General features: G+C 40.5%; 1 protein-coding gene across 2 annotated transcripts in view; it reads right to left on the bottom strand.

Moving 5' to 3' along the window:
* Window positions 1-20,932, bottom strand: part of MIB1 (MIB E3 ubiquitin protein ligase 1) — a 116,817-nt gene extending 95,885 nt beyond the window's left edge. For both annotated transcript variants that reach the window (XM_054724200.1, XM_008160247.3), the window contains exon 1: window positions 19,922-20,932. In XM_054724200.1, coding sequence (XP_054580175.1) covers window positions 19,922-20,150 — 229 coding nt within the window. In that variant the 5' untranslated portion in view covers window positions 20,151-20,932. The remainder of the gene's footprint in view (window positions 1-19,921) is intronic.
* Between the last annotated feature and the right edge of the window lie 225 nt (window positions 20,933-21,157).

A 21,157-nucleotide genomic window follows, 5' to 3' on the forward strand; every position in this document is an offset into this window, starting at 1 on the left:
ACACTAGAGGAAATTGGGATACCTAGTGAACTTCAAAAAGTATGACATAAACCAAATGTTTAGTGTGCAATCTTTCTGCAGTCCCTCTCTATACAAATACTTGATTGTAGGAACAGAGAAGATGGAGGACATCAGTACCTACTGATTTACTCAGTAATTATTTCCTTACTGCCACTGTAGCCAAGCCCTCTATTGCTTTCAAATATCACTCTTGCTGTAGTATGAAGAACAGAAAGGAAGAAACTAAAACTGGCTAGAGAAAGGCAGTCAAGTCATAAGAAGTTTATACAGTAGTTTAGGCGAGATAATGATAGTTTAAGTCAGGGTGATAATACAGCAAGTGGAAAAAAATAGTCAAGACAGATTTAGGACTTGGTGTTATGAGTTACAAAACAAGAGATTTAGGACTTGGTGTTATGGGTTACAAAAAAAGGTAACAAAGGTTTGTTAACTTTTGTTAGAAGGTAACAAACAAAAAAGTACAAATGAAATCATTCAAGAAAAAACAAATAGAAATGTCAGATATTTCAAAACAGTTCCCTTTAAAACAGAAAGGGGAAAAATAAAATAAGCACATGCTAATTTTTAAAAATGCAAGCTCAAGCCTCCACTGAGAGAAATGCATCTAAAAAATTAAATAAAAAAATAATCAGAAAAGTTTCATAGAAATGGTGGATGAGTAGACTTTTCAAAGGGAAAAAGAAGAAATCTCAGAAAAACACAGAATATGTTCAATGAACCAGGAGAAGCTTTATTTGCTTGACAGGAATATGAAATATAGTCAGAGACTTAAAGATAAATTTTAGTCATGCTGGGAAATCTATATATATAAAAGCCTAAGTGACCATTAGGACCAGACAACCAGTCAGTACCTATGATGCACACTGACCACCGGGGGCAGACGCTCAACACAGGAGCTGCCCCCTGGTGGTCAGTGCGCTCCCACAACTAACCTCCCGCGGCAGGCCAACCTCCCACAATCCCTCCCCGCAGCCTGCTGGCCCCAATCGGCTGCGATGGGGGGTGGCCAGGCCAAGAGACCCCACCCGTGCACGAATTCGTGCAACGGGCCTCTAGTCCTATATAATAAAAGCCTAATATGCAAATGGACCGAATGGCAAAATGACCTGTTGCTGTGACATGCACTGACCACCAGGGGCAGATGCTCAATGCAGAATCTGCCCCCAGCCTGCAGGCCCCAGGCAAGCCAAGGCAGGTGCCTGCAGGAGCCCCCTGATTGCCCCACCAGTTGCCCCACAGAGGGAGGTGATCGGTGGCAGTGGTGGGAGGTGGGGCCAGTGAGCAGGTGGCACCAGGCTGGCCAACGTGGGTGCCAGCGGGGGCCCACCGATTGCCCCGCCAGTCGCCCCACAGAGGAAGGCAACAGGCAGTAGTGGTGGGGGGCAGGTCCGGCAAGCAGATGGCACCAGGCCGGCAAGTTGGGTGCCAGGAGGGCCCCCTGATCACCCTGCCGGTCACCCGGCCGATGGGCCCTGATTGCCAACCAAGCCTAGGGACTCTATCCATGCATGAATTTTGTGCACAGGGCCTCTAGTAACAACATAAAATTATTTCTAACCTGTATATTTAAATTGTTGCATTAAATGGTAAAACAAAGGTATGTGACTTAAGACTAGTTCTATAATGTACTAGGCTAGGTCAGTGGTCGGCAAACTCATTAGTCAACAGAGCCAAATATCAACAGTACAACGACTGAAATTTCTTTTGAGAGCCAAATTTTTTAAACTTAAACTTCTTCTAATGCCACATCTTCAAAATAGACTCCCCCAGGCCGTGGTATTTTGTGGAAGAGCCACACTCAAGGAGCCAAAGAGCCGTATGTGGCTCACGAGCTGCAGTTTGCCGACCACGGAGCTAGGTAATGTTCAGTATCAGTTTAAACTACTCTGGGATCAATATTCTCATCTATAAATTGAGAAAATACTTCCTTTCATATGCAATGGACTGAATGTGTTCCCAAAAAAATTCATATGTTGAAGCCCTACCCCCCAATGTGATGTTTGGAGGTGAGGCCTTTCGGAGGTAAATGAGGTAATGAGGGTAAGCCCCTGTGATGGGATTAGTGCCCTCATAAGAAGAGAAAGAGAGAACAGGTCTCTCTCTCTATCTGCCACATGAGGACACACTAAGAAGGCAGCTATCTGCAAGCGAGGAAGAGAGTTGTCACCAGGGAACCAACACCTTGATCTTGCCAACACCTTGATCTTGAACTTCCAACTATGAAAAATAAATTCCTGTTGTTAAAACCACCCAGTCAATGATAGTTTGTTATGGCAGCTCAAGCAGACTATGACAACACAGAAAGGGACACTGTGAAGCTAAAGTGTTATAATTCAGGTAAATACATTTTGAAAGGCTTTAAAGCAAAATATAAAGAACTTAACTTATAAAGAATTATACTGTACTTAGTTTCATCTTAATATAGATTTATTAAATGTACTATCATCCATTTAAATAATTTAGTGATCAAAATCATCATATATCCTAGGAAAATTTAACAATACTTACACAGAAATCAAAGAACTCAATTTCCCAGAGACTGCACATAGAGAATATTCAATTATTCATGTGTGGATTATCCTCATTTTAGCAAATTAGCTACCTTCTCCATAGCCATTCTCTTACTATATCATCCTCTCAGGTTTTTCCCTAAGGCTTATGGCTTCCCTGGGGCTATACCTGTCTTCTCCGTTCCTTTCACTGTTTTCACTCCAGAATAGCAACAGTGGACATAACTGCTACGCAAGATAGTCCTACATACCAGCAGATCAACCACCACTTCTCATCAGTGATAATGATGGATTCTATCCTATGGCTAGAATGAAAATTCTGTCATGAAAATCATCAGCAATAGGCACAAAGGAAATTATACTCTAGTCTAAACAGAATGCACATTAAAATTAAAAATCCAAGATTTATAGCTATACAACTCAAAGCTACCGGCATTCACTAGTATTACCTGCTTCAGTCTTTTAGAATATAAATCAAAAGGCTGAATGCAACTTTCATCTATTCTTCCTTATTGGGTATATAAATTGAATACAATGAAAATTATTTGTTTTTGGGTTTTTTTAATCACATAAAGATTTTAAAAAGTACCAAACAATCCATAACATGCCTAATCATCCCTGGGTTACTAAGAATTTGCTATATTTTGTATTAAATCAATATGTAATCAATTCCTTATATTAATTTTGAAAAAAATCCGTAATTACTCCTGTAATTATCTCCCAACACAAATAGCAAAAGTTTATAAAGTTAAAAAATTATTCTAGCTCACACAAAGATATTTTTAAATTAAATTCTAAAATCCAAAGAGGGCCACACCAATCTACATCCATTCCAAGTTCTCTTCTGACAACATGACAACAATAACACATGACCATCAAGAAGCAGGTCTATTTCCCCCGACACACACTGGACCTGGGTAGACATTTGCAACTGCCTTAGTCAATAAAAGGTGGAAGGCAACAGGCAGTAGTGGTGGGGGGCAAGTCCGGCAAGCAGATGGCACCAGGCCGGCAAGGTGGTGGATGTGACATTATATGACTTCAGAGGCTAGGTCATAAAAGACAACGCAAGTGCTATTTGTCTGTCCAGTCTGTCTTTCTCCTTACCTCAGGATTCATACCCTACATACCTTGGGAACTCTGTCATACTAAGTCTGGCTATTATGAAGCTGCCATAGAGGAGAGCCCACAGGGAGTGGCCACAAAGAGGTATAGGGATGCCCTATACCTAAGAAGCCTGATTCTGCCAGCCCCTCCAATAACACTTTCAGCTGAGGTCCTAGACATTGTGGAGCAGAAACAAGCCATTCCCCTTGAAGCCACATCCAAATCCCTGGCCCATGGAAGCCATGAGCATATAAACTGTTTCACACAACTAAGTTTTGAAGTAATTCGCTATATAACCATCATAACTGAAACAAAGCAAGTTAAAAATAAGTTACAATCTTTGTTTAATTATAGTTCCTTCAGCACAACATACCAAAAATAAAGATAAATTAAAGAATTAAATATGAGCTCTGGCCGGTGTGTATCAGTTGGTTGAACATCCATCGTCCTGTGCACTGAAAGGTCACGGGTTCAATTCCCAACCAGGGCTCATACCGGGTTGCGGGTTCAATCCCTGGTGGGAGGCAACTAATCAATGTTTCTCTTTCACATTGATGTTTCTTTCTCTCTCTCTACCTCTCCCTTCCTCTCTCTCTAAAATCAATAAAAACATTTTTAAAAGTATTAAATATGAAAAAAGAAAATCATAAAAGTACTAGAAAAAAGTTGAACAGCATACTTTACAATTTTGAGTAAAGTTTTTCAAAGCATGGCACAAAACCTAGAAGTCATGCATGCCCATGTGAGCACACATATACGTAAGTGTATAAATAGAGAAAAATCTGTAAGCCCACTACAAAATTGCTGACAATGATTGAGGGTGCACAGATGGGGAAGGAGAAGGAACTTTCCTCTTTAGTTCGATATACTTTTGAATTGTTTAGTTTTATTATAAGCATACTAGAGGCCTGGTGCATGAAATTCATGCATGGGCAGAGTCCCTAGGCCTGGCCGGCGATCAGGACCGATCTGTGGGGTGACCAACAGGGCGAACGGGGGGCCCCTGCTGGCACCCACCTTGGAGGTAACCAGCGGGGCGATTGGGGAACAGTGCCAGCCACGCCCCCCGCCGCCGCTGGTCGCCTCCCTCTGTGGGCGACCAGCGGGGCGATTGGGGCGCTCCCGCTGGCACTCGCCTTGGCTGGCCTGGGGCCTGGGGCCTGCGGGCAGTTCCTGCACTGAGCATCTGCCCCCTGGTGGTCAGGGCACATCATAGCGACCAGTCATTCCACCAGTTGTTCTGCCGTTCGCTCGATTTGCATATTAGGCTTTTATTATATAGGATTACTAATTTTATAATTTTAAAAAGAAAACACAGCCCTGGCCAGTGTGGCACAGTGGGCTGGGTGTCACCCAGTGCACCAAAAGATAGTATCCAAAGATAGTAAATTGTTTGTAGTAGATAGAAACAAAAATTTAACATAACTGATGTAAAAAATATGGAGTTATTGCCTGACTGGAATGGTTCAGTGGCTGAGCATCGACCTATGAACCAGGAGGTCACGGTTAGATTCCCAGCCAGGGCACATGCCTGGGTTGCGTGCTCAATCCCCTGTGTGGGGCATGCCGGAAGCAGTCGGTCAATGGTTCTCTCTCATCATTGATGTTTCTGTGTCTCTCTCCCTCTCCCTTCCTCTCTGAAATCAATAAAATATATTTTTAAATGGGGTTACTTACATGTAAACTATAGTTATTCATAAAGGAAATTCAGTTATTAAACCATGTTGTAGAAGAAATGTTACTGACATCATAAACTGTATTATTATTTTATAAAGCAGTTTGCAAACAAATACAGAATACCATTTTGTTAAATAAATTACATAATACATATAATTCATGTGCACATAAAAACTAGAAAGATAATCCCCAAAATGTACTAATGGGATTACTCTTTGTAGTTTTCCAAGTTTTCTACACTGTGTATTAATTCTAGGAAGCAGCTGGGTGAGTAGGGGTATTTAATATGTAGTATAAGCATATAATTAAAATAAAAGCTAAAACAAACAAAAACATGAGGGACTCTAAACAGATATTTATAGAAACCAACTTTTAAATAGTTACTTTACTAATAGGGTATTAACTGTTACTTAGAAATTTTTATTTCTTTTAAGCCTTACACAAATTGAGCAATTCCATGTGTATGAAAAGAAAATATATACCTTATTTAGATACACTTCTCATTGCCACATATCTGAAGTTAGAGTCTAATCTGTCTTACTACAGGAAAACACTATGACCAAAAACATAATATCAAATAGCATAATAGTAAATATCTCCACAATGGTTAAGTTTCTGAACAAGATGTAAAATAGGTCTTCTATGTCATTACAAAAAGTAAAATGCACTAAACAATCAGTATCCCTAAGCATTTAGAGGGGTTTTTTTTCTAAACTATCTGTGCAGCACTTCAAATGAGAGTTAGTTGATAAAAAGCATAGGGAAAATGTATCCCAACCTCTCACTGACCAAAAAGAGAAAAAGTCCAGTTTCTAGCTATTTATATATTTCATCTCTACCTTAATTTTCCACAAAGCACAATGATAACATTCATGAGCTCATAATCTTAAGCAGGCTTTCTTTAAAAGAAACCATTTAAATACACAATAATAGCTGGTTTTAAAAAAAAAAAAAAAAAGGCCCATCTACAATTCATGGTTTTAAAGAATACTCCAGGAAAACCATTAATGCACACAAAAGCACATCCAAATCCTGGTTCCCACAGTTCAAACACCAACAAAGCTACTGAACAGCTATGAAAGAGACTAGTGCTGAGAATTGGAAAAAGCAACACCTTCCATTACCAACATGAGCACTAAAAACTTTTTTAAGAATGCAACTAACTGAATTTTTTTTAAGTTGATATTTAAAGAAAACATAAAACAGGAGAAGGGGCATTACATAAACAAGGCCCAAATCTGACTGATATCTCACATGGGTGGCGTTTTGTTTTCGGTTACTACATTTATCCAATTTATTCTCATCTAAAACTATTTCCTCCCAGTCTAAACCTCCTTCACCCTGGCAAGAATTATTTCTTAAAAATTTCATTTCATAAAACTTAATTCCCTAACTAAACCTATTATGCTTTTTTCTCCTTCCTATATAATACCATGTTACCATCAAGAGTTAATGCTCTCTCCCTTTGCCAAGCTTTATGAAGACATCTGCCACCATTAAATGAACCACCTGATGATAGCTTTTGACTCATTCTACTAGTACTCAAATGACCATCTGCTCTGTTTTAATGGCATCTGGCCTAAATGCAATAACTTAGAGAATTTACATAGCTTAAGTCTCTTTGTTGGAAAATTTTATGAGAACAGTAAAACGTGCTAGTCAAGATCAATAACCACAAGTTAAAAGAGCCAATGAAAACAGCTCAAATTCACAAAGCACTGATCTATGCAAGTAAAATGTTTAATTTCTAGCCAGAAAAGATGATTGAAAGAGGGTACTGAAGTTCTCATTATAAGCAGTTCACTATATGAATCACTTCGACATGGAACAAGAACATCTAAATTATCACTTTGCATTATAGCAAAAGTAAGCAATATAATTGTCCATTCACAAAGAGAGTGGAAACCTGTATTAGGTATACAATGGCATACCTAAAATGAATGTTCAACATGGATGAATCCTTCAACTGCAATGCTGAATTTTTTAAGTATACAATACAAAATGTTGCAAATAAAGCAGTACATACTGTTTACAGATATATAAAAACACTAGAGGCCCAACGCACGAAATTCATGCAATAGTAGGCCTTCCTTCCCCCGGCTGCCGGCACCGGCTTCCCTCTGGCACCCAGGACCCGGGCTTCCCTCGCAGCCCCAGCTTCATCTGGAAGGTCGTCCAGAAGGACATCTGGAAGGACATCTGGTCTAATTAGCATATTATGCTTTTATTATTATAGAAGATAGCATAGCCCTAGTCTGTTTGGCTCAGTGGATAGAGTGTCGACCCTCGGAATGAAGGGTCCCGGGATTGATTCCAGTCAAGGGCACAGACCTCGGTTGCAGGCTCATTCCCTGGCCCTGGTCAGTGCGCATGCAGGAGGCAACCAATTGATGTGTCTCTCTCACATCAATGTTTCTCTCTCTGTGTCTCTCGCCCTTCCTTCCACTCTCTCTAAAAACAATCAATGGAAAAATATACTCAGGTGAGGATTAACAAAAAATTAATCAATTAATTTCATTTAAACAGCATAAATGTAAACCCAATGGAATAAGTTATTTCTAGAGAGTGGTTACCCTAGCCTAGGAGAAGGAAGAGAATGTAATTGGGAAGAAGAACAGTGTTTCAAATGTATTAGTAATGCTTTGCTTCTAGATGGATTCACAGGTATTTATTAATTATTTATCTACTTGGATATTTAAATATTATGTAATAAATTTTATAAATTTTTAAAATAAAAAACATCCCTAGATTAGTATAGTGCCTAGTTAATCCTCTAAATTTTTGCCCTAATTAAAAGATTTCACCTAAGATTAAAAAATAATTTATGTTATTAACCAGTTCTTAGGTGTAATTATTTATTGTGGCATATTGTTATTCAACCAACAAAGAAACCCTATTTCTGATTTGTGGATTTATTCAATTTGAACCCCAAATTAATGTCATTCAATTTGAACCCCAAATTAATGTGACAAAATGTTTACAGAGATTTAAAAGAGGGTTAACCAACTAGAGTATGCATCTTATTTTCCCTTAAATTCCTAATAAGGATGAGGCCTTGGTAACCTACCAGTTGCTATATTCCACATTCCTTACTCATGAGAAATACTAAATTAATGAAAACAGAATTGTTATTATTAATAACACTAGCCACTAATTATTAGTACCAAGCTTGGTGCTTCACATATTTTATTTAACCTTCCCAACAATACTAAATGGTAGGCATTATTATCCCCAATTATAGAGGAAGAAATTGAGGCTCAGAAAAGTAACCTGCCTGAAGCACACATTAGTAAGTGGCATGCTCAAATTCAAACCCAGGTGGGTCTGATTACAAAGCTTGGCCTCTTATGCTGTTCACTCTGCCAGGGATTTTTTTCTACCTAGCTCTTATCTTATCTGAAAAAGAATTACATATCTAGGGGTCACGTTCCCCATTCAACATACTGGATTCAAAATATATGCTATTAAATCATATTCTAATGTTCAAGTAAATCTTGAAGAGATACATTTTAAACATTGAAAAGATTATCTATTTTTTTGGTTAATTTCAATAGTGTAGTAGAATAAAACACCATCTACTTCCAACCAACTTTTTTTTTTCCCAACCAACTCTTATTATGAGTATTTTTAAAAATGACTTTGAAGTTGTCTCACCCAAAATCTACAACTCTTTCATACTTTTTCTATTGGACAAAAATTATTCTCTCATCTAATATCTGATTTTGTAGCTCTTACTACTCTATTAGAAGCTTGCATAACAGAATTACAAGCATGCCCTCACGCAGTCCAAACAAAAGAAGTTGTCAAATTAGGTATACAATTGACAATTTTATTAATATATTTGTTATTTTTTTTAGCACTTGTTACACAGGGGTAGGAAATGAGGTCAAACAAAATTAGAATTATATCTGAATTTTTTTCCTGCTAATTGGTAAAAACTCATTATTCCATTTCAGAAGCAAAACACCTGTGTTCATACCTTGACCTATTCCAACTTTATTTTATAGGTGAAGAATTAAGGCTCAAAGAGACTACCGTATTTTCCGGCGTATAAGACGACTTTTTAACCCAGGAAAATCTTCTATACGCCGTCGTCTTATACGCTGGAAAATACGGTAATGTTATAAACTGGGCAAGAAGAAAAAAAGACTGACAAATCTGGATTTGCATCTCCACAATCAACTTATTACCTGTAAAATCTTGAACAAATTAGTTCATTTCTCATAGCCTGTTTTCTCATCAGTAAAATGAAAGCCATCAAATAACATTTTTGGGAGGATTAAATGAGATTATGTATGTGAAACAATTAGCATGGCACCTGACACATGACTGGAACTCAGTAAATGTTAGTCCATGTCTCTAGTTAATAGACCCATCTGATAAAATCTAGAATGAACAAATGCCTTGTTTTCCCTGCTAAGTGACTGCATTATCCACTATTCCATGAAAAGAGACTATGGGAAAGGGGAGAGCAAGACACCATAATGTAAAATATTACCACCCCAAGCTTTTATGATTTATTATCACTAGCTTTGCAAAACTCCTGAAATTCAAATAATTATGTTTTTAATATTAAAAAGTTCCCACCCCTTTCTTGCTTTTTTAGAAACAAAATTATCACCAAGAGGATAACCCACCCCTGGAGAAAACCAAATACTCACGAGTGTACTTAGAAAATATAAACTAATTCTAACTAAAGTAAATGTGCTTTAAAAAGTATTCCAAAGCCAAAAATGAATGTCTATCTGCTGTGTTTCATTATCTCCTCCACTAATTTAAACTCCACCTTATCTTGGTCAGTTGTTTGGAACTCAGAACCCATTTTTTCTAACAGAAACAACATTTTAAAGATACTTAGGTCTCAGACTATTTTACAAAAACTGATTTACTCTACATAGAAATAATCTAGGGGCAAACAAAGATAAAAATTATTGTTGTGTTCCTAGTTCCACCTGAGAGATGGTTCAATCGCTGTAATCCAGACATAATGGTAAAAGAGGCAAGCTAAATGGTGTGGGGACATATGAAAGTATGCGAGTAAAGAAATGGCTTTAAGAGAATGAGAAGGAATGTTCTGAAAAAGCCATTTTTCTACTGGTACTTAAAATGCATAAGCTCCTGCTTGGGGACTTAGATCAGCACTTTTCAACTGGTGTGCCACAAGAATTTTTAAAACATTACAATATCTGACTATTTAGTCAGGGCACTGACCTCTCTTCCCTTAGAATGTCAAATTAAAAAATGAAAACATCCAACACAAAAATAGCCATCTGGTGTAAATGAACCAAAATTATACTTATTTGTCAGATCCGCAAAAAAAATTTTTTTGGGGGGTGTGCCACAGAACTTTAGTAATTAGTTTGTGTGTGCCATGAGATTAAAAAGGTTGAAAATCGCTGACTTAAAGCACTGGTTTCCAGGAGACGCAGAAGATGGTCCTCTGAAAGCAAGATAAAATATAAATCCACAATCTTGACCTGACCGGTTTGGCTCAGTGGACAGAGCGTCAGACTGCGGACTCAAGAGTCCCGGGTTCGATTCCGGTCAAGGGCATGTACCTTGGTTGCGGGCACATCCCCAGTAGGGGGTGTTCAGGAGGCAGCTTATTGATGTTTTTCTCTCATCAATGTTTCTAACTCTCTCACCCTCTTCCTTCCTCTCTGTAAAAAATCTATAAAAAAATAAATTTTAAAAACTCTTAAGTTTCTTTGTATGTTAGCAGCAAACTTACTTACGGTTTACCACTAACAAACAAGATGCTATGCATAGTATGTAGTCTTCATCACCTTAGTATAATTATTCATATGTTTCACTGTAGCAATATTAATGTATATGCTAGCAAGGTGCTGCTGTGGACCTCAAAGTTGTGTTAAATAATATAAGGCAAACATACCATACTATGGTTCTAAAATCCAAAAGTTTATAAACTCAATCCCAAGCATTCTGAATAAAGAGTTGTGAACTTCCATTAAAACTTTTATTTTTATAGTTATTTTTTTCTAAAAAATATCTAACAATGAAATTAGGTTTTACTAACTGTAAATTAGTCAGCTGACTAATTAGTCAGTGAGTCCCCACACACACAAAAAAATTACATGTCACACATGGAACACAAAGTGTACTCCAGGTGAGTGGGAGTTTGAGAGCATGAAGACCTAACACTGATGCTCACCTCTGGCACATTAAGACCTGCTGCAGCTTTCTGGGGCCTAGTTAAGCAGATTTGTATAGTGTATCTTAATGATACAAAACAACAGGTTGTTGACTATCTTGAGACACATACCTAAGAGTCAAAATTAAGAGTAAGTTCCAGCCCAGCTGGTGTGGCTCAGTGGCTGAGTGTCAACCTATGAACCAGGAGGTCACGGTTCGATTCCCAGTCAGGGCACATGCTGGGGTTGCAGCTCAATTCCCAATGTGGGGCATGAAGGAGGCAGCCGATCAATGATTCTCTCTCATCATTGATGTTTCTATCGCTCCCTCTCTAAAATCAATAAAAACATATTTTTAAAAAAACATAAGGGGCTTAAAGGAGGGGTTCCATGGGGCGATATCCAGAGCTTTAAAGAGGAGTTGGCTGGTGCTGGGGTCACTGAGGAGTGGACACATCAAGGCTATTTCTGAAAATAAGCAAACTGGAATCAAATACTGATACTGAAAAGCTGCTGGATGAGATGACACCAACAGGAGGAGCAAGGAAAACAAGAAAAGAGCAAATCCCTTCTTCCCCTGAGGCCTTCCAGTCTCCTCTAAAGTCCCCTAAGGTTGGCAAAGCCAACAGGGATTCAGTTGTTCAACAGAAATATTGTGTGCCAAAGTCCCAGACCAACCTCACAATGCAGAGCTAGAGAAAAATTTATATTTAAATTGATCTAATCCATTTATTGCATAAAGGAAAAAGCCACATAAAGGAAATTTCCTGCCACACCAGATAATATAATTATCTATGTTGCCCTTCATCACACATACAAACATAAGTATGAATAGGCTGATTTTTCTCATAAAACAAAAAGAAGCTTAACAAAAAAAGGTTAGATTTCAGTAATTTGAATATTGGATAGGATGTGATAATTTAGTAGATATAACAATGTCATAGCTTCTGCCAAGAGCACAGCTTGGCTTCAAAAGTGTAGGATGCCCTAGCTGGTTTGGCTCAGTGGACAGAAGGGTCCCAGGTTCAATTCCGGTCAAGAGCATATGCCTGGGTTGTGGACTTGATCCTCATAGGGGGCGTGCAAGAGGCAGCCAATCAATGATTCTCTCTCATTGTTGATGTTTCTATCTCTCTCTCCCTCTCCCTTCCTCTCTGAAATCAATAAAAAAAAAATTTTTTTTAAAGTGTAGGGTGATTGGGACTTTGAGCTGCTATTTGGAACAATAAAAATTTAAAATATTTAGAGCCCCAGTAAAGTAAAAATACAATACCATAATAGTAAAGACTGACCAACTAGACAATCTGACAGCTTTGTATGCAGCTCAATTACTTGCTTTGATAGCAAAACCTCTCTCTCACGGTAATAATGTTGTTGTTTTTAACAGGAGGCTAGTGTAATTATGTATAATAAACTACCTGTTACATATTGTATACACACACACAGAAAAACTACTGATGTCCAACAACAGTGTTACATTAATCAACTAACCATACTAGATTAGCATAAATTATTTAAAGTTCCTAATCAATTTTTCCTCAAATAAAGTAGTACAAATGGTGATCATTTCTGAACTACTATACTATAAATGGAAGAGAGAATGACAGAGAGGGAAAAGCAATGAACTAACTGACTATTCATCCTAACATTTACAGTTTACCAGCTTTGTGACTAGACAAGTTTTTTCATTTCTTTTTGTATCTGTTTCAAGATAATATCAATCTAACCTCAGATCAAATGAGTGAAAAATTCTTTGAAAAAATTCTCAGAAAATTCATTCAGAGCCATGGCTTTGCTACAAAATGGAGATACAAGGAACACACAAACACACTTTCCTTCCCCTCAAACTAATAATCTAGTGCAAAATTACAACAAAGCATACCTGTGGCAATAGATAGAAGCACAGAGTGCATTGGAATCACGCTGCCTAACAATTAAAGAAGGTGGAGGAGAGACCCAAGTAGGTGGCTACCTGGAAACACATCCAAAAATAAACATCTAATCCAACCAGAGGGATAAGGCAGTAAAGTACGGAACCAGAAATACATATTGAGGTAGTATTACATTTATGATCTGGCTGAGTGGCTTAGTTGGTTGAAGCTATTGTCCCATACACCAAAAGGTGTTATTCAAAGTGTATCCATGTGCTAGCAACATCTGTATATCACCTGTGAGCTTGTTAGAACTACTTGGCTGAATCCCATTCATACAGAATCAGAATCTGCATTTTTAACGGTCCCCAAGCAATCTGTGGGCTTACTAAAGTTGGAGAAGAGTTGCTAGTTGATTTCTTGAGGTCCTCAGGTTCAACCAAGCTGCAATCTACAGGAGTATTAAAACTATGTGGATTTTCATCCTTGAAAACATTGTTTTATTAGACGGAGATAAATAAGGAAAGATATTTTACGTAAGTCTTTAAAATAAGACAGAATCTATAGGAAAATCAAGTTTTCTTTACAGATGCCATTAGTAAGAAACATCTCACAATATTTCATCCTTAACAGGTGTGGCATCCTCTTCCCCTGTGTTTTCTGAAGGCTCTGTTACCTACTAATACTCCCTTCTCCTTCTGTAGTTCTGGAAACATCAGAAATAGGGGGCCTGGGCCCGGCTGGTGTGGCTCAGTGGTTGAGCATCGACCTATGAACCTGGAGGTCACAACTGATTCCTGGTCAGGGCATATGCCCGGATTGCAGGCTCAATACCCAGTGTGGGGTATGCAGGAGGCAGCCAATCAATGATTCTCTCTCATCAATGATGTTTCTATCTCTCTCTCCCTCTCCCTTCCTCTCTGAAATCAATAAAAGTATATTAAAAAAAAAAATAGGGGGTCTCCAAAAGGAAAAGCTGGAGATATTAACTCATTTCATTTATTATCCAGGGTGAGCACTTTTATTTTTTTTTTATTTTTTTTTAAATATATTTTATTGATTTTTTACAGAGAGGAAGAGAGAGGGATAGAGAGTTAGAAACATCGATGAGAGAGAAACATCGATCAGCTGCCTCTTGCACACCACCTACTGGGGATGTGCCTGCAGCCAAGGTACATGCCCTTGACCGGAATCGAACCTGGGACCCTTGAGTCCGCAGGCCGACGCTCTATCCACTGAGCCAAACCGGTTTCGGCCAGGGTGAGCACTTTTAGATCTTCAGTTGAGTACTAACATCTGAGGAGTTTGTTAGAAGCACTCTTTGCTGGGAATGGAAGAAAAGTACAAAGAATTGCTCCCAAAACAGCCTGGACCAACAATACCAGAAGCTTTTTTTGAGTAAACCTAATCATCTATACCCCTAACTTTTTGTTATCCATACCCAAGAGGGTAGAGAGAACCTTAATAGGAAACCCAAATTCATTTTCTCTACTCTTTCTCTGGAAATGATACTGTAGTCAAGTGACCACAAAACAAGTATTAAGTAAAAACACATTTTCTTCCTAAACCCTATAAAATCAGTACCTAAATGATAAAGTATCAACTGTGCATCAATTTCCCACAATTAACTCTAAACTAATTCAACAATAATATATACATATATTTGTGCTATCTTCTTGCTCACTACAAATTAGCCAAACATATCTGGACATAAGATAGAAGTTATATCATTCAAATATATACTAAATTCCTCTTCTCATGGTTTGACTCTCCTAGATCATAAATTCAAACATATCATGTGTCACCTAAGAAAAAAAAAACTTATATGCCAAAATATTACAGACCCAATATACAACCCAGACACAAAATATCCAATATGTAATAAGGGAATACAAGAAAGATTCACAATGACCCAACCACTCCAGAATCCTTAACTCTCAGAAAAGTTTTACAGAATTTTATTTTAAAGGTTACCAATTTCTAAATTCCCAAATATACTGTAATAAGTTTTTTGTTCATATAGTGTGGGTATAAATAAGGAACAAAGAATGAACATCAAAGATAATCTCAATTATCCTTAGGGTAAATATCGTAGGACTTTTTAAAATTAACTATAAAACATGTCGAGCACACAAAAAAGGCATAAAAATTTAACAAACACCTATGCGCCCACCACCTAGTTTAAGACATAAAACATTACCAAAATAGTTATAGCCCCTGGGGTACTACCGTGAACTGCACTCCACTTCCTCCAACATAAAGATATCCACTCCCTGGAATTCAGTACATTACTTTTCTTGTAGACTTTTACCACACACATACATATTCCTAACCAATGAGGATCAGGGGCAATTTTGCTCCCTATGGGGTATTTGGTAATATCTGGAAATATCTGGGGTTATCATGACTGTATCTATGGGTAGAGGCCAGAGAAGCTGGTCTACAATGCACAGAACAGCCCCCTACAACAAAGAATTATCTAACTAGTCCAAAACAGCAATAGTGCCAAGCTAAGCAACCCTGCTCCAAACAATAAATAGTACTGTTTTACACTTTAACACATCATAGGTTTTCTTTTCCAAAAAACTTTACTTTCTTGCTTTACTTGCTTAATACTAATTTTCTCTTCTATACAGAACTTCACTGTATAAATTCAGTTTGTTTATCCATTCTTCTGTTGATATACCTTTAAGTTTTTTCCCATTTTTGGCTTTTTAAATCTATTTTTTTTTTTATTTATTTTCAGAGAGGAAAGGAGGGAGAGAGAGATATAGAAACATCAATGATGAGAATCACTGATCGGCTGCCTCCTGCACACCCCCTCCTGGGAATCAAGCCCACAACCCAGGCCAGGTGCCCTTGACCGGAATCAAACCCGGGACCCTTCAGTCCACAGGCCTTATCCACTGAGCCAAACCAGGTTCTAATTTTTTGCTTCTACATGCAATATTGCTGTGAACATTCTTATACAAGCCTCTTGATTCTCAATGTCTAGGGCAGTAATTTTCAAAATGTTGATTCTTGAACCCCTAAGGTAGTCCCCAGGACCCTTTCAGGGGCTTCATGAGGTCAAAGTATTTTCATAACAATACCAAGGTTATATTTGTCTTTTTCATGTTGGCATTGCAATGGTAGGTAAAAATGCTGGTGAGTTAGCCAAGTTAACACACTCATTAATGAGACATATGGGTAGCCTGTACCTCCTGAAATAATGCAATTCTTAGGGCAAAATATCACATCTACGGTACTTATACCTAAAACACATATCTGAATTGAATCATGAGAAAACATTAGACAAACCCAACGTAAAGGATATTCTATGAAATTATTAGTGAGTGTCAAAGTCATGAAAGACAAAGAAAGACTAACTGGACCAGATTGGAAGAGACTGAATGACAACTAAATGCAATGTGTGATCCTGGATTGGATCCTGGAGCAGAAAAAGAACATTAGTGGGACAATTGGCAAAATCTCAATAAGGTCTGTAGATTAGTTAGTAGTGTTGTAGCAATATTATTTTTCTGGTTTCAATAACTATACTTTATAAGACATTAATATTTTAGGACTATGGCTGAAAAGCCAAAAGGAACTCTTTTTACTAGTTTTGTAATTTTTTGTAAGGCTGAAATTATTTCAGAATGAAAATCTTAATCCTTTAACTATTATGTAAATAAATATCAAGTATGGTATATAATAAATACGTATTAAATCTTCAAAATGTAATATAATGCTAATAAACATCTATTTTTATTTATTTTTTTAAATATATTTTATTGATTTTTTACAGAGAGGAAGAGGGAGGGAAAGAGAGTTAGAAACATCGATGAGAGAGAAACATCGATGAGAGAGAATCATCGATCAGCTGCCTCCTGCACAACCCCCACCAGGGATGTGCCCGCAACCAAGGTACATGCCCTTGACCGGAATCGAACCTGGGACCTTTCAGTCCGCAGGCCGACGCTCTATCCACTGAGCCAAACCGGTTTCGGCGTAATAAACATCTATTTTTAAATATTTTGAAGAAAAAAAGGAAAACTTGGATAGTGGTGTTATATTCCTGGGGCAAAACCAGAGCCAAGAGTTTGTGATTTGTTCCAGCATTTCATAAGAAGACTAGCTGCCCTTCTAGGAGTGCTTTTAAAATGTTCGCTGAAGAGCCTGGCCTGCCCTAGCCAGTTTGTCTCTTTGGATAGAGCATCCGCCTGAGGACTGCAGGGTCCCAGGTTCTATTCTGATACCTCAGTTGCAGGCTGGATCCCTGGCCCTGGTCAGGCCGCATGTGGGAGGCAACCAATCGATGGTGTCTGTCTCACATAGATATTTGTCTCTCTGTCTCTCCCCCTCCCTTCCATTCTCTCTAAAATTCAGTGGGAAAACATCCTCCGGTGAGGATTTAAAAAAAAAAAAAAAGCGAGCCTGGACTGTGTTGCTCAGTGGTTTAGCATTGACGCATGAACCAAGAGGTCCCCAGTTCCATTCCCAGTGAGGGCACATGCCGGGGTTTTGGGCTTGATCCCCAGTAGGGGGCGTGCAGGAAGCAGCCAGTCCATGTTTCTCTCATTGAACTTTCCATCTCTCCACCCCTCTCCCTTCCTCTCTCTAAAAAATAAAAATAAAACCTGAATAAAATTTTTTTAATTGTTTGCTAAAGAATCAGTTGAACAAGACGAATTGCTACACACAGCAAATTAAGTAATGCATGGAATAATCTTGTAAATTAAACTAAGATTTTATAACAGTTAACCTCTGAAAAGTACCTGCTTTATTTAAGATAATGAAACTGTTTATAGGACAGATATACTCCATACTACACATTAATATCCATTTAACAAATCGCTGTAGTACAAGATTTGTTACACTTTACCTTTACCCTGGAAAGACATTTAAATTTCCCTACAAACCTACAATAACTTATCCCATGATGCCTCCAAATTATTGAGTTATGGTCAAACTTTAGTTTGAGGTAGCATGAAAACATTTTAAGAATGTACAAAAATAGGTATAGGCCTCATACAGTGTTGCTAGGAGTTTAAATTGGTAAATGTCTTCAGAGGGTAGTTAGTCGCTATCTATCAAAATGTTAAATATGTGTATCCTTGATGCAATTCCACTTCAGATATACTCAGCACAAATGCACAAGGATACACGTACAAGGATTTATTCATTCCATCTCTGGAAATAAGAAGACATGAAACAATATCAATGCCCATCAAAAAAGCACTGGTTAAATAAAATATTGCATCCAGTCACTGGAATACTATGCAGCTATGAAAGAATAAGGTGCCAACATGGCATAATCGCCAATCCATATTATTAAGAAACAAAAGTGCAGAAGAGAATAAAGTTTATTACTATTTTTGCTTAAAGGGTAATAGATTTATAGTATATTAGTATATACGCTTGCAATGAACAGGGTATTGTGTAAGAATACACAAGAAACTGAAAACAATGGCTGCCCCTTTTTGTACTGTTGAAACTTTCCTTTTGGTACTGCACGTACATCTTTTTCAATGTTTAAAAAGCCAAGTAGGAAACACAATTTTATGAATAATCTCAAAAACTGAGCTGGCTTGTAGTCATATCCCTTTTTATTGCTGCTAACAATAACTAGGTACCCACTTAAGGATGTTAGGCTTTGTCAGAAGTAGCTTATTTATGCATTCTAAAAAGTATCAAATTTTAAATGTGAACTATTTTTCTACTGAATACTATTAAGGATAAATGTATATGAAAAATGAATTTGATTAAAATAAATTAGACCTTTAACTTATATTATATAAAAATTCTAGAGTCAGTAACAAACAGATCCCTGAAATTTTGTGAATCAAGAAGGACACTGACTCATTGCTGTGTTATTGGATAAGTCTTTGACAGAACCTTACATACAAAATGAGATGTTAACAAAAACATATATCGGTGTTTTCTATGCTTATTTTCCACTTGGAAAAAAAGTATTTAACCAAAAGAAATGCTTAGAGTATCTTCCCTGTATTGGTATAACGATATAAAATGAAACAATTTAGATGAAAAATCATTCCACGGGGTCCCAAGCAGCATTCGGCTACCGAACTCCAAGGGGGGAGGGGAGAGGGGGGGAGAGGAGGGGAGGGGGATCCCAAGGGCCCCTCGGCAATTGTAACCGGTGAACCAAGCACCATATGGCAAGGCAAGCCTCCCTCCTGACAGTTATCACTTGGTGTCTGATTGATTTCAGAGCTTGTTAGACAAGCCTCTCCAGACCCCTACCCTGCAGAAGGGGGAGGAGGGGAACTGTCTGTTGTCTTCCCCGGGCTTTGTGTCTTCCAGGCTGGAAAGCATCCTGGTGATGGTGTTGCTCACCTTTTCCCTTAGTGATGGGGGGGGTGGAGGGCGCAGGGGAGCGGGAGTCTTTTCTGCAAGTTTTTGTTGATTAGATACTGAACCTAAAATCCCCTTTGCCTCGCCCCTTTCCGCTCCCTCCAGCCGGGCGCTGCGGGAGAGGCGTTCCACCCAGGCCTTCCCCGAGGCGGCCGCCCGACGCCCCCCCCCCCCCCCCCGCCTCGCCCCTTCCCCGCGCGCGGCCCGGCGCCGGGCGGAGGCTCACCCGTGGGCGCGCTGTCCAGGATGCGCAGGTCGTAGGCCCCCGAGCAGCGGTAGTTGGCGGCGGTGCCGTTGTCCCACACCACCACCACCTCCTCGGGGCTCTCGAAGCTCCGGACCGTGCCCACATGGCCCTCGCCGCCGTCCTGCTTCCCCCACTTCCAGTCCGGGCCGCGGACTACCCGCGCCCCGACCCCTTCCACCATCACCCGGTTATTCCGGGAGTTACTCATCGGGGCCCCAGCGGTGGGCTCCGCTGCAGCCGCCGCCGCTGCCGCCGCCGGGGGCCCCGGGAGCGAGTCGGGCCCGGGCCGGCCTCTCGGCGCCGGCGGGGGCGGCAGCGAGCCGCGGGGAACGTGGGGGTGACTCTCGGGGGCGGCGGCGCGATCCCCGCCGAGCCCACCGCCACTCCCCAGCCGTCGCCGTCGCCGCCGCCGCCGCCGCCGCCGCGCCCCCGCTCAGACTGGACGCCGGACCGCAGCGACTCGGAGGCGGCGGCGGGCGGAGGGGAGGGCGCCGTGGGCGGGGACTCCTCCGCTTCCTCCCGGCTCCCGACCGGGCTACAGCGACGGCCGCCAGGAAACCGCGCTCTCCCCCGGCCGGGAGCGCGGGGAGCCGAGCGAAGCTAGCCCGAGGGGGGGTCGTCGAGGGCGGCGGGGGGCAAGCTTAACTGCCGGCCTTTTGGCTCCCCCGGCCCCTCGCTTCGGGTGGGCGCCCGAGGACCGGGCCGCCTCCTCCCCGCGGGCAGCCGCGGTACCACCCGGCGGCCGGCGAGCGCCCCAGCCCAGGGGCCGCGGCTCTCAGCCCCACGCACGCCGCCGCGCTCCGCCCAGCCACGGAGTCCCCTCCGGGCGTCGGCGACTCCACATCCGGGTACTGGCGCGCCCAAGGCCGGAGCGGCACCTCCTCTGAGCGACTAGGAGAGGGATCCTCACAAACAGCAGGGTGGGGAAGGCTCTGGAGGGTCGCGCGACCCGGGAAAGAAAGGAGAGGGAAATGGACCCCTAAGCGTCAGGCCCGGGCCCAGGGAGAGTGCGCATGCGCGCGCCACGAAGGAGGGGGGGCGGGGGGAGGAAGGAAAGCAAAAAAGGCGGAGCGGTGGGTGGACGCCCGGCTTCAGCCTCGGGTGATGGAGAGGCGGCTCCTAGCAGTTTCCTACCGGCGGCGCGGCGCACCCCATTAGCTGTGAGGAACGGGGCGGGGCGAGGAACTCGGGCCGGCGGGCCTGGCGGTGGGGCGG

The sequence above is a fragment of the Eptesicus fuscus genome, chromosome 12, assembly GCF_027574615.1.
Source record: "Eptesicus fuscus isolate TK198812 chromosome 12, DD_ASM_mEF_20220401, whole genome shotgun sequence".
In the NCBI taxonomy this organism is placed as follows: Eukaryota; Metazoa; Chordata; class Mammalia; order Chiroptera; family Vespertilionidae; genus Eptesicus; species Eptesicus fuscus.